Source organism: Pieris napi, chromosome 4, assembly GCF_905475465.1.
Source record: "Pieris napi chromosome 4, ilPieNapi1.2, whole genome shotgun sequence".
In the NCBI taxonomy this organism is placed as follows: domain Eukaryota; kingdom Metazoa; phylum Arthropoda; class Insecta; order Lepidoptera; family Pieridae; genus Pieris; species Pieris napi.
This window is the reverse complement of record NC_062237.1, coordinates 4,181,988-4,194,441: the sequence shown is the minus strand read 5'-3', so window position 1 is coordinate 4,194,441 and position 12,454 is coordinate 4,181,988. Positions and strand designations below refer to the sequence as shown.

At 33.4% G+C, this 12,454-nt stretch overlaps 1 protein-coding gene and 1 long non-coding RNA gene across 3 annotated transcripts; both read right to left on the bottom strand.

Moving 5' to 3' along the window:
• Window positions 1-4,146: 4,146 nt before the first annotated feature.
• Window positions 4,147-5,284, bottom strand: LOC125049247. Its single transcript, XR_007116972.1, has 2 exons — window positions 5,162-5,284; window positions 4,147-4,682 (listed from the first exon to the last, which is right to left on the bottom strand). It is a non-coding gene; the product is annotated as an uncharacterized LOC125049247 (long non-coding RNA).
• An 856-nt stretch (window positions 5,285-6,140) lies between these two features.
• On the bottom strand, window positions 6,141-11,053 carry LOC125048850 (WW domain-binding protein 2). 2 transcript variants are annotated; one of them, XM_047647775.1, is made up of 7 exons: window positions 10,848-11,053; window positions 9,979-10,153; window positions 9,606-9,765; window positions 8,997-9,127; window positions 8,347-8,599; window positions 7,776-7,858; window positions 6,141-6,406 (listed from the first exon to the last, which is right to left on the bottom strand). In XM_047647775.1, the coding sequence occupies exons 1-7, from the start codon at window positions 10,901-10,903 to the stop codon at window positions 6,359-6,361; spliced, it is 906 nt and encodes a 301-aa protein (XP_047503731.1). In that variant the 5' UTR covers window positions 10,904-11,053; the 3' UTR covers window positions 6,141-6,358. The 2 variants fall into 2 exon arrangements, with proteins under 2 accessions (XP_047503731.1, XP_047503732.1); XM_047647776.1 differs by having other exon boundaries at window positions 10,999-11,023.
• Between the last annotated feature and the right edge of the window lie 1,401 nt (window positions 11,054-12,454).

The following is a 12,454-nucleotide window of genomic DNA, read 5'->3' as shown; positions in this document are numbered from 1 at the left end:
ACCTACTTAATTCTAAACTTAAAAATATAGTTAATTTGTCACTTTGCTGCTTATTGTCAATTAAAGTTTTTAATAACCAAACAATGTCAGTAACTCCCAAGGGACTTGAATTCAAACTTCTCATTCATTAACAATATTATAATAACTTTTCTAGTATATTGACTTAGTAAATAATTAAAGAAAATATCTGCTTACCATTACTTAGTATTGCTCACTAGATTTTATATTTCTAAAGTTCATAAAGTATAAATCCACTTTTTTTGATTAATTTAAATCAATATTATATCATTATCAGCTTCTATTATAATTACAATAAAATATATTTAGAACTTCTAATTATGTTCATTAGTGACTGCTTTCTCATCTGAAATATACAAATAAAATGTACAATCATTTTACTTTGTGATTACATAGTATATGCAATATTAAATGGTATATGTATTTTTCAAATTAAAGAACAATTTCATGAACTTACATGCAATATAAATATTAATAAAAGATATCCAATATAACTAGGATTTACCTCTACTAATTTGCTGATTTTCTTGATATTTTCATATTTATCTGTGTCTATATTATGTATTTCGTTAAAACGTCCAAAATATGACATGTTTTTAAAACGGTAGTCATTAAAGATGGCAATAGTTGTACTGAATTATTGCAAACAGCAGCTTTTGAGATCACGCTAAAACATGGCGGAGAAACGTCGTTTTTTCTACACTGCCGAAACATTAATTGGTCGTTGGCTACCGAATAGCGTAAGCGTTAATGTGTGTCTTTTCGTAGCCGGTAGCACTGTCATGGCGTCGCTTATTGTATCCCGATTCCCGACCAGCGCTTCCAGATTCACTGTAATTACAGTAGATTTACTGTATTTTAGACTTTTCTACTGTATACTGTAATGATAAAATACAGTGTATGAAAATACTGTATTTAATTTCCGTTCATATTAATTATCAAATTAATCAAATTTAATACGTTTTACGTATTACAAAATACGAAATATAAATTTGCAACCTAATCTAGAACCCAGAACCACTGACCTCTATCTATAGACAACTAGCAAACTCGGCGAACTCCGTTTCGCCACCCGATGGCTTCGTTTTATGTAACATTTCGTTTGGTGATCCCGCTTTTCTGTTGAAATTTTTCCTGAATTTTCTTTATCGTGCTATAAATCTCACGGAGCCCGAGACCTTTCCAACGAATGCAAAACCGTGGAAATCGGTTCGTGCGTTCTGAAGTTATAGCGTCAGGAAGGAAAACCCGACTTATTTTTATATAGTAGATGTAGAGTAGGATTGTTACCTACATATTAGTTTACGTGCTGGGAATTCCCCAATGAATCAGAACTAACGCTTAGCAAAAACTAACCGTCTAGTATTATCTTTGCCTCACTCAAACGCTGAGTGCGAACGCAAGTTTAGTGAAATTAATAATATAAAAACCAAGCAGAGGAACTGTCTGATCACAAATACTATTAAAGAAAATATGTTAGCTCAGCAAGCCATTCGTCGAAATTCTGAAAACTGCGTCAAATTTAATCCCACTAATGAAATGATTTTGAAGATGAATGCAAAAATTTATCAAAATGATGAGGAAATTATTTTAGAATAACTTACAATGATATGTATTTACAAATAAATTAATACAGCATCTTATTTTTCTTTTAATATTTAAACAAACTTTTACTGTAATTTTACTGTAATCGAATTTGAAATCTGCTGTATTGTTTTAAGAAACTACTATATTTTTTAGCTGACAACACTGTAATTTTACTTTTGGGATCTGGAAGCACTGATCCCGACTCACGCCTTTAGGGCCTAGGCTACCGACTGTCGACACGAGCTGTCATTTTCATACAAATTTAGTTTTCGACTTTCTACATACACTCAGTGTTGCCAACTTAGTGGATATTCCACTAGATCTGGTGGTTTAGATATATGTTTTAGCGGGCGAATTTTGGTTTTAGTGGCTAGTGGATTTTTCTAGTGGTTTAGTTTGTTTCATTCAGTGGTATGCTACGACATTTAACCACTAGCACGAGTGATATCTTTACAGGAAAAGACGAAAACGTTTACCTTATAAAGGAATTTTTTGTCATTATGTAGGCAACTCTGTAAAATTACGTTCGTTATTTTCGGGAATTTCCCGAAACAAGTTTAACAATTTCTTAAATTATTTTGATTATGGGCTTTATTCGTATGACTAATGGGTCAAATTTGATTTGAATTAATGAGATTTGTATGTGTTCGTTTCGTATGCATGCACAAAAATAGAAATACACAACACAGATACTTAGTAGTTTTGGTTATGCTATGCATCGGAGCGACCTTGTTTGTTTGCAAATGTTTAGTTTATTTTTAAAACAAAATGCCAAAACCGCAATATACGCAAAAGTTCCGGGATTGTTGGTTACGGGACTCCCAATTAAAGGACTGGCTGGAAGTGGTGGAAAGTACAGCTGGTGGCGGCTGGAATTTTGGTACGAGGTGCTGGATTTCGAAGACATTGCAGGAGAAAACCGATTTGAAGATTTAGCCACGTTTGCTATATCTTTATTAGTTTTACCGCACTCTAATGCGTAGAGCGATTATTCAGCATTATGAATATCGTGAAGACAAAACACAGAAACCGAATGAAGCTAGATCTACTGTCATCTATTATGACAATCCGCGCAGGTTTAAAACGCGAAGGAAAGTGTTGCAATAATTACATCTTGCCAAATTATGTAGTCCAGAAAATAGGAACGAAAGAAATGTACTTAAAATCATAAGGTGCAGAGGAATCCGACTCTGCTGAAGATGATTTTTAACGATTTTGTATGTCTTCTATAAGTTTTTTTGTAATGAAAATAAACGAATTTTATAATTCAATTTACAATATTGTTCTTTTATTGTCAAAAAATATATCCTAGCTGTATGCTATCCATCTAAAGTAAAGAGTGACATAGTCCATAGACTACTGTTTACTTCAGTAAAACATGTGTTTCCCGCGGTAAAAACAAAAAAATAGTGCTCGCCGGCTGCTTGCCTAACCCCCTCCTATCTGCGGACATAAAAATCACATCGATCCTATATTTCCTTTCGGCGTGAAAAAAGGATAAATAAACAAACACACTTACATTTATTTTATTAGTTAGTGTGGATTTTAGTGGTTTTCTGGTGGGTTGCGACGGCAAAATTGGTGGGTTCGTTAAAATTAAGTTGGCAACACTGCATACACTACCGTTAAGCCATCTTGGCTAGACCCCCAGATTAAACATATTAAGTGCATGTTTGATGTTAGACACATTAAATTTTGTGTGGATTTACAAATTTAAGCCTACATCTATGAGGTATGGTGGGTATGGTATGATCTGTTTATACTATATAGTCCTTCACGTTCTTTTAATAAACAGCTTTAAAAATACTTCGACAGTTTAACTACTTACTTCAAACTCTAGCGCAAATCGCAAATCTCTTGCGAGTATTCTGGGCTCTGGCAATGTACATGGGCACTGCGATATCACTTAACATTATGCCTCCTGCCTGTTTATACTTTTATCAAAACAAAAAATAGTAGAAAATTTAACCCCGTTGTCATAGCCCTTTCGACCACATTTAGTTATCTCTTGAGGCAAGCCTTCACAGCTTGATATCTGACTGATAACGAAATACTTTGGTTAAAAAAATGCTTAGGATATGTAAAAATTTTAATTCAGTGCTCTATAAATTACAAAATGGTGCAACATTTCTTCTTTTGTCTCCAACGAGATTCTGTTGATCGCCGATTATATACTTTTTGTATTCGCTTTTTATGAGTTTTATTACTATACTTATTGCTTATGCGAGAATCCTTTGACTGAACTCTAGCGCATTCACAAGGTGTACCTATCCTGCTTACAGTGTCAGTAGCACTGGGGCATTTTCTTTTTCCCTTGCTACATTTTTTATAACATTTCTCCGGGTCTTGACAGGGTGGAGGTCGAGGTCTGTGCTTGTGAACACTGCACGTTGGCGCTGATATACATGGTTTAATACTCTTTGTAGCTGCAATGATAGAACATGATTAGGAAAACGAATTAATTAACTTCAAAATTATATTTTAGTATTAGTTAAAAACGTCTTGTTTAGAAAAGATGTAGGTATAAAAAAGAGAATATAATTAGTTCATGAATCGTTTATTTAAACAGTTACATAGCTTAAAAATCAAATATTTAAGTATTTAATTAAATCTTTATGAGATCTACAAATTTGTTTGATAAACCAGAAGTTACAATATTGTACAACATTTCCGGGGTCTCGACACTCTCCCTCGATGACCCTTTCCAAGACAGCAATCCGCATCTGATCTCGGAGACCCTTTCTTTTTGGTGTAGTTAAGGTAGGACTTGCTCCCCGTTAGGCGATCATTTTTTCTCATTTTTGCTTCTTTTGACTTCCTACTGAGGAACTTCTCTACTTCCTTTACGCTTCGCGGGTCGGAAGATTTTAATTTTCCACAACTGCCGCATTTAGCTTTGGAGCGAGTTGACATTATGGATACCGCGCTCCGGCATGGCTTTATGCCTTTCGAAGTGGTTTTCTTGAGGCATTTTTCCGGATTTTGACATGGGGGTGGAGTAGGGTGACATCGGATGGGGGTACATGACGCCGACGGCGTACAGGGCGGATGAGACATTGGTGCCATAAAAGGTTACTCTGCAATACAAAAAATCCATAAGCTGAATTAAGCTTTTATAATATAAAATTCCACAATACCAAGCCTACAGGTAACTTGCCACTAAAAATCTATAGTTTTTAAGAATTCATGGTTACTTACCTTAAAAAGTTTCCTCTTTTTTCCCTTTCACTGACACAAAATCACGCAAAAATAAAGATTTACTTATCTAACATATTTAAGTTACTTACAGTTACTCATGGTAGGGGTATTTCAGGATGTCTGAATCACCAGTGCCAATTTTTAGTCTAGATAAGAAAAAAAAAATTGAGTCTCAAAATACAAAATATAAAATTACAACTTTGTACAAAAGTTCAATACCTTATCATTGTTTTTGGCTAAATTTAACAAATTCTCAATTGAACTTTTGTATTAAAAGTTTCCAGTGGCAAGTTAGGTTGAGGCTTATCTACATGGCTTTTTGTACAAAGCTGTACCATTAAACTGTACAATTACTTACCCATGATATTAAATGTTACGATGGAAATTAAATCATATTACTCTGTTATTTTGCTTTTTTTTTGACACAAAATTTTTTAGTTTCTGACAGACTTATTGATTTTCTTTATTCAATGTTGACATATTTTATCTTCTTTTTGTGATGGACAGTTACACATCCATAGAACACAATTATTACTGTACTTAATATCACGATTCACGATATATTTTTACTCCCTGATTCCTGTGATCGTTATTGACATATTTCTTATAATGACATAAAAATATTAAAAAACTAATTAGAACTTATAGACAATTTCTGAAATACTGTTTTTTACGTTTAATATTATTATTTATTAGATCCTTTAAATAAATAAGATCTTTTTAACCCTATGGCCTAAAGGATATTTGGCAGTTAATACTAAAAATTAAACTATCAACATTCATAATAATACATTTATTAAAACATCTATAATCTTATACAATAGAATTTATGAATTAAATATCTTTTATAGTCATTGTACATCTATAAGGCAATATATTATACTTGTTTATATGCATTATGGCCAATAACTGAAGCTTTGCCTTCAGGAATAATACTTGGAGATCTTACACAGCCATATTTATAAATTTTTTTGGGAATGTAAAGCCATTTAAATATCATAACAATACAGTTTAACAATAATACCTTTTAATTTAGTGACAGCATTTAAGCCTTCAAAAGCCAATTTCATAGAGCAGATTATAAGGATGCTCTCAATCCCTTTTCAATAGTGGCATATTCAATTATAATAATCATTATTATTAAAACACCAGTGGATTTGGCCAAAAATAGCTCATTTTTATCTCCTTTATTAATAAATACTTAATCATGTTACACTACTTTAAGCACTTATGCCCCCTGTTGATTTATGATTATGCTGTAATGAAAATAGGACAAATGTGTTAGTTGAAAAGTGTAACACGATTGATTTAGTCTTTGTGAATAAGGTTCTTATTTAAAATTAATTTATTACTTGACCATGGTCCGTCCATCAGAATAACAGAGTACACAAGGGTTATGTTTAAAAATGGGGTTACCATTTATTTCAAAGCAATATTTTGGAGTAAATGTATGATATTATAAGGCCGAAATTTTATGGATGATGCTTTTTCTCTGGTTTGGGTGCGAATGTTATTTGGCGCCGCGGTGCATTCATGTGAAAGTGTGGACAGTGCTCTAGTTCTCTTTTTTCGACGTTGATTCCTGATAGGTCGGGGGTTGATCCTGTAAAAAAAATTGTTCTTAAAAATAATGCATAAGTAAAAAGTATCAGTATTAAATGATCCTAAAAATTATTTAATAAGAGTAATTGGTTATATGACATTATATTTTAGTTTTAAAGCAATAATGAAACCTATACATCGATTTTAAGACAATTTAGAAAATATTAAGCCGCATATTAGTATCAAAAATAAAATAGTTTGAAATACAAACGTTTTTCTAAATCACTATAGAATCATTTTAAATAGGATTTTTTTTTAATTTCTGTCTCTTCCTTTGAAAGTTAACGCATGGTGGAAGTACTATAAAAATTTTCACGTATAATTATTTATCAAATAAAATGTTATGTTAAAGCAAATACTACAATATAATTCATCTTGTAAGGGCGTGTTGAGAATTAACCTCAATTGTCCTTAAGAAAATAATGTATTGTTCCCCTTGACACAATATTGATTACATTACAGTAGGTACATACAATATGTGTAACCTAACATTGAATCGTAGGGAAGACGCGTGGCAAAGCAACTCTTATGTTCACCTAGCTAAGGCTTAACGACGCGGGGCATCGATCAAAAAAGCTTCTGAGGTCCACGAGCAGACGGCTATCGTACTCGCAAACGTCAGCTAGCGAATGCCATGAGCATTTTTTTAAAATGGAATCTCGCTGTTGGCCTTAAGGGCCTTTACAGCTCGGGCTGTTTTGAAGAGAGTAGCTCGGCTGAATGGGGGTCTACCGCGACTAGCGCATGGGCGTCTTCTGCGAGACTCGGGCCTCGGTTTGGGCCGTCGCGGGGTGGTCAAAGGTGGCGACATTCCTCACGTAGAAGGGCGTATCGGTCGCGATTCCCATGAATGGCGAGTGAAGCACCTGTAGCCGGTGGATATTTACTGGGGCACAATGCGCGAAGACTACGCCAGCGCAGGTCATGCTCGGTCGTATACAGGCCTTGTACAATGTCACCTTTTGTCTAAAGGACATGTTACTCCTTTTATTCAGGAGGAAATAGAGGCGAGAGAGAACGAAAGAGGCCTTCTTGCGAACGTCGGCTATGTGCATACGAAAGTACATGCCGCTATCGAGCGTGACTCCTAGATATTTGACGGACTTTTGCCACGGGATGGATTGCCCGTATAGGGTTACCTCTTTTTTAGCCACGAGCTTGGTGTGACTTCGTATTATATAGAAGCCTCGCGCTTCTATGTTGTGTCTTAATTAATTTCAATTAAAAAGCCTTAGATTTCTTTTAAATTGAAATTAATTATTCTGATAATAACACTCAACAGAATAAATCACATATATATTATCTTAATATTATTTTTATCTTAATGAACCAATAAATACTACCGAATCAATTAATACTATATTACTCACATTATATGGAGGTGGAACATAGGCTGTTTGCGGTCTGTTGGGATCATAATAAGCGCTTTGCGCAGCTTCAGCGGCTTTTGCTTCTGAAAATGTTTACAACACTACTGCAACTTACATACATACCAATATACATACATACACAAAAATACACAATTTATATGCACACTAGTGAGCAATGGCTATGTCAATCTTAGTTAATTGGCTAGCACAAAAAAAAAACTATACATTTACAAATATTACACAAGTTATGATATGAGTATCAAACATGTCAAAATATAATAAAATTTACCATATATACCACCATAAAGGATAATAAACATATAGACCTGCAATAATTGTATTATCAATGTATTCTAACTAGAAAATAAATCTGTATTTTATAGCACATGTGATACCCGTTAATAAAATTTGATTAAATTACATGATATAAATTACACCCGTTGAAATAACTTCATGACCAACTTGAAAGATTCACATCTCATAAATGTAGCAAATTGTGCATTGTTTTTTTTTCATTATAATTTGTTTATAATTAAAATTCACATGTGCTAAATAATAAATCAGAACTTACCACTTGAAGACATTCCAGGTGGAGGTACAAAACCTCCTGCAAAACCTGCCGCGGGTGGATTGTTACCCGGATATCCAGGTGGGTTTCCGTTACCCGGGTAACTTGGAGGTGCGTTGGGATATCCGGACCCACCTGTTGCATCACTGCCCGAGAATCCGGTACCTTGCGGGTATGCAGCACCCATCACGCCAGGGTATGGAGGGGGACTGTTTGATACAAATACAGAGTTTGGTGCTGGTTGGTCGGGAAAAGCCTGCAAAAAGAAATATTAAATGTAATCAGTTTATGACCTTATATCATACAAGGAATATTTAATAAATATTAACATTGCGATACATTCTCCTTGGAAAAAAGGAAAATATAGGCATAGCCCAGACATTACATATTAAAATAATAAGAAAAACAATCAATACTCTTTTGGTTTTTAAAAATAGACATCATTTAGGTCGTTTGAGAAGGTATTCCTAAAAATATATAAAGTTGAAGTTCCCGCGATTATAAAATATCTCTGTTTGTTCCTAACTAAGTAGCTGGTAAATGACAACTTAGTTCAAAATTCCATGAACAATGAACCACATAAAATTATTTAAAAAAATAAAACAAATGGGTGTTTGCTTTGCGAATTGGCTCAGAAAAAAGGTTATGCTTACAGAGTAAGGCGGGACCCAGCCATAGTAACCTTGCGGTGGTGGGGCGTAAGCGGGCGGCGCAGCTGCGTACCATGGCCCACTGGGTGGAGTGTAAGGCGGCGGGGGCGCATTTGGGTTGGAGTGACGGGATGCTGAAGAGGATACCAGTATCTATTAGTTAATAGTAATATGGCGCACCCTAGAAGAGTGGTCATCATATTATAAAAATTATGTTATTGTTCGGCAATATATTTCTATTACCTTTTTATTAAAAACATATATATATATGCATTTAAAGTATGCTTAAAAAAAATTAAATTGTTCACAAAAGAACTCTAAAGGAAAACCAATTATGTAAAGATTAAATTTAAGCTGACCTAGAAAATTTTCTATTTAATAGCACTGAGAAAGAAGAATAAAAAAAGTTGAAAAGATAGTATTAATCTTACTGTAGAAAATGTTAAGATTCAAATTACCTCACACACTACAATGTATATAGATAGAGTCATATAAATATTTATGCAACTACACCAAACAACACTGATAGCAACTGTACATCCTTATCCATAAATAATATCTATTCTCAGTAAGATATATCCTGATAAGTGTTATTATAAGTAAAAATTATACCCAAATGTGCAGCTTTCAGCATTGCTGTTCCAAATTCAATTGCCCCACCGGATTTAAATGTGAGCTTAAACTTCACTTCACCAATAAAATTTCCATTTGGTTGAGCATGTATTTTTCCCTTGATGAAATTTGCACTAAACATTGGTTGTTCTACTGTTACCTAAAAAAATTAGACATAAATCTCAATAAATGTAAAAGAAGTATCTCAATATAAAAGGGTAAAATTTATAATAGATTAAAAAGTAAAGAAAATCTAACTGAATCTCTAAACTGCACCAGAAACAGGTAAGAGAAATTCTACTCACAACATTGTCAGTTTATTATAAAGCAGTTTACAGTTATTAAACAAAAATAATGTTTAAAGATCACTTACATCTTGCAATGCAACAAATGGGAAACTGAAAGATCTCACTGCATCAGTATTATTTTTAGAGTTATATATCATCCTGTGGGTTGTAAGGTACATACGTCCATTTTTGGGACCTTTGAATTGTGGGGTGTCATTGCCGTATAATTCCAAGGTTACATTGTCAGAGAACAATATGATACTGAAATAAGTAGAATTTTATTTTTATAAGCAGTTCTGTTATTAGTAATGATGATGAAGTATTAATATTGTGTTGAACCTAAATGCTATAATTATAATTTTCTTCAAAGCTCTTTTAGAATTTTATTACATTAAAAAAAACATCAAAGAAATATGGTGACAAACATGTAAATAGTATTATGCTTTAACAGTCAACTGGATCCTGCAACTTGTTAATTCAAATTTCAATCACACTAGACATCCAACAAGCTATATGAAAAATATAAAGAAGTACATGGGCTTTAAAGTTTAAACCAATACTCAGAGTCTTATTAAATACAGTAACAAATTGGACTTAAACACAATAAGATTTATCTTCTAAAAAATGGTTTATAAAATTAGCACTGAACAAGGTGACTCATTATTATTGCATCATTATTGTTGATCTTACAATAAGTAAACCATATAAATTTAAAATAGATACCACATTTAACAGTTTTTCACAGCCTTTAAATTTTTTACAGTTATTGAATTTTTTTGAGAAATAATGGTTTTTGATGTAGTGGTATAAAAAAAATTAAAAAGGTAAAATAAACAAGTAATGCTGTAAATTATCAATTCTATGACAATAATTTGGTAAAATTATATATAGCTATATGCAATGCTGCTAATCAAAGTAAATAGTGCAGATACAAAGCGATGACGCAGAAACATACCATTCTCCGGCGTGTATGAGTACACCATGATCAGCATGAGCTGTATTAAGAGACATTTTTAGAAATAATACTGTCTGCGACTTAAAATCAATTTATTTGGTACACATTTACCAATGACCATTAATATTTAAAACACAAAAACAGAATATACCTAAATACTCTCGACCTTTCCGAGAACTGAGAAGTTGCTAGATTACAGATATAGATTATAGTGATAACTGTTTGTAATATAAATGTAAATTGTCAAATGTCAATAAATAATAGTTTGCCTTGCGTCTACTCTAATTTTTTAAAGTTTTTTTTTTCCTTTATGGCTCTGCCAATGTTTGTGTATTAGCCAAATAGCCAGCGTCAAGTCTTTGAGTATTAAGCCAGAAAGGAGACGCCATCACTCGAACGATGCTAATTAATTTTTCTGCCAAAATATCGGCGGGGGACGAGGCACTCACACAGACAAAATTTTACTACAGAAACAAATTGCACAATGTTTGTACACACGCACACAAACCTAATTTGCTTACACAAGCGTAACCGCAACGCACACATTTAAAAAAATCGTATCTTTACACGTTACATGTACAGCACACATACGCAACAATCCCGAGATAATTAGAGCAACCACCATGTCGATAAGGAACGTCGATAAAATTTATTAATAGGAATATTATTCAAAGTAGGTGTTGCTGATTCCTTTAATTTTCTTTTGTTGTTAGCCAGCAACAAGAAACATGACGTATCAAAATGATCGGAGCAAACTTTACTTGTACGTTTGGGTAGCCATGTTCTCTGATTTTCACAAGCTTTTATCCATTGTTGTCGACGGATAGGGTCTTTTGAAAATCTATAATAAAAATAAAACTGTTTTATTTCAAACTAAAAAAATGTATCCATAATTACATTATATTGTTCATTCGTTCAATAATTAATCGATAAAAAAATAGTATGTGTCCCCTCTCTAAAATGACGTAAACCGGCGTTGGTGTGTGGCTAACTACCAACTTAGGAAAATAACCATTATTAGGATAAATTCATGTGATAAAATTTTATAATTTTTCACGTCCTTTCTTCGTTAATTAAAGACATTAGTATAATAAGAAAATTTGAAGTGTCGGGTAAACCTTCAAAGTACTTGTGAGCGAATCCACGAACAGGACAACTAATCAATAGTAAAGCATATTTACTTAAGTCATTGAACAATATTATCGCTATGTAAGTACCATCTGTTAGTAAAAAAATTCGTAGTGCGGAACTTTGCAATAAACTGGCAACATTGACTCGGCATTACTCGGCAATAAATATTTATTTGATTTTCACGTATTCTTATAATATACGGTAATATTACTTAAGAAAATACATTACAGATGAAATGTCACGTTGTCTTTTTGTACACTCGATGTGTCAGACCTTTTTTTACAGCCGAATACACTGCATCCAATCATTTTTGTCGGAGCTCTTTACACTAACAAGCGTCATACCGGAATGGCGCGGAAGGGTCGAGAAACAGTTTTATATAACGCGTATGTCCAGCGGGTTCGTACTTTGACAGAGGGGGACGCGCGTAAAGGCGACTCCTTTCTGGCTTAATACTCAAAGCGTCAAGTATAAGA

What these genes read in the sequence shown, in the direction of transcription:
- LOC125048850 (XM_047647775.1), bottom strand. Translation starts at nt 10,903, where the DNA reads ATGTCTCTTAATACAGCTCATGCTGATCATGGTGTACTCATACACGCC. An exon ending in GCTGAAAGCTGCACATTTGG is followed by an intron (nt 9,128 to 9,605) that starts GTATAATTTTTA and finishes TATCCTCTTCAG; the next exon opens with CATCCCGTCACTCCAACCCA. An exon ending in ACCTGGAATGTCTTCAAGTG is followed by an intron (nt 7,859 to 8,346) that starts GTAAGTTCTGAT and finishes AAACATTTTCAG; the next exon opens with AAGCAAAAGCCGCTGAAGCT.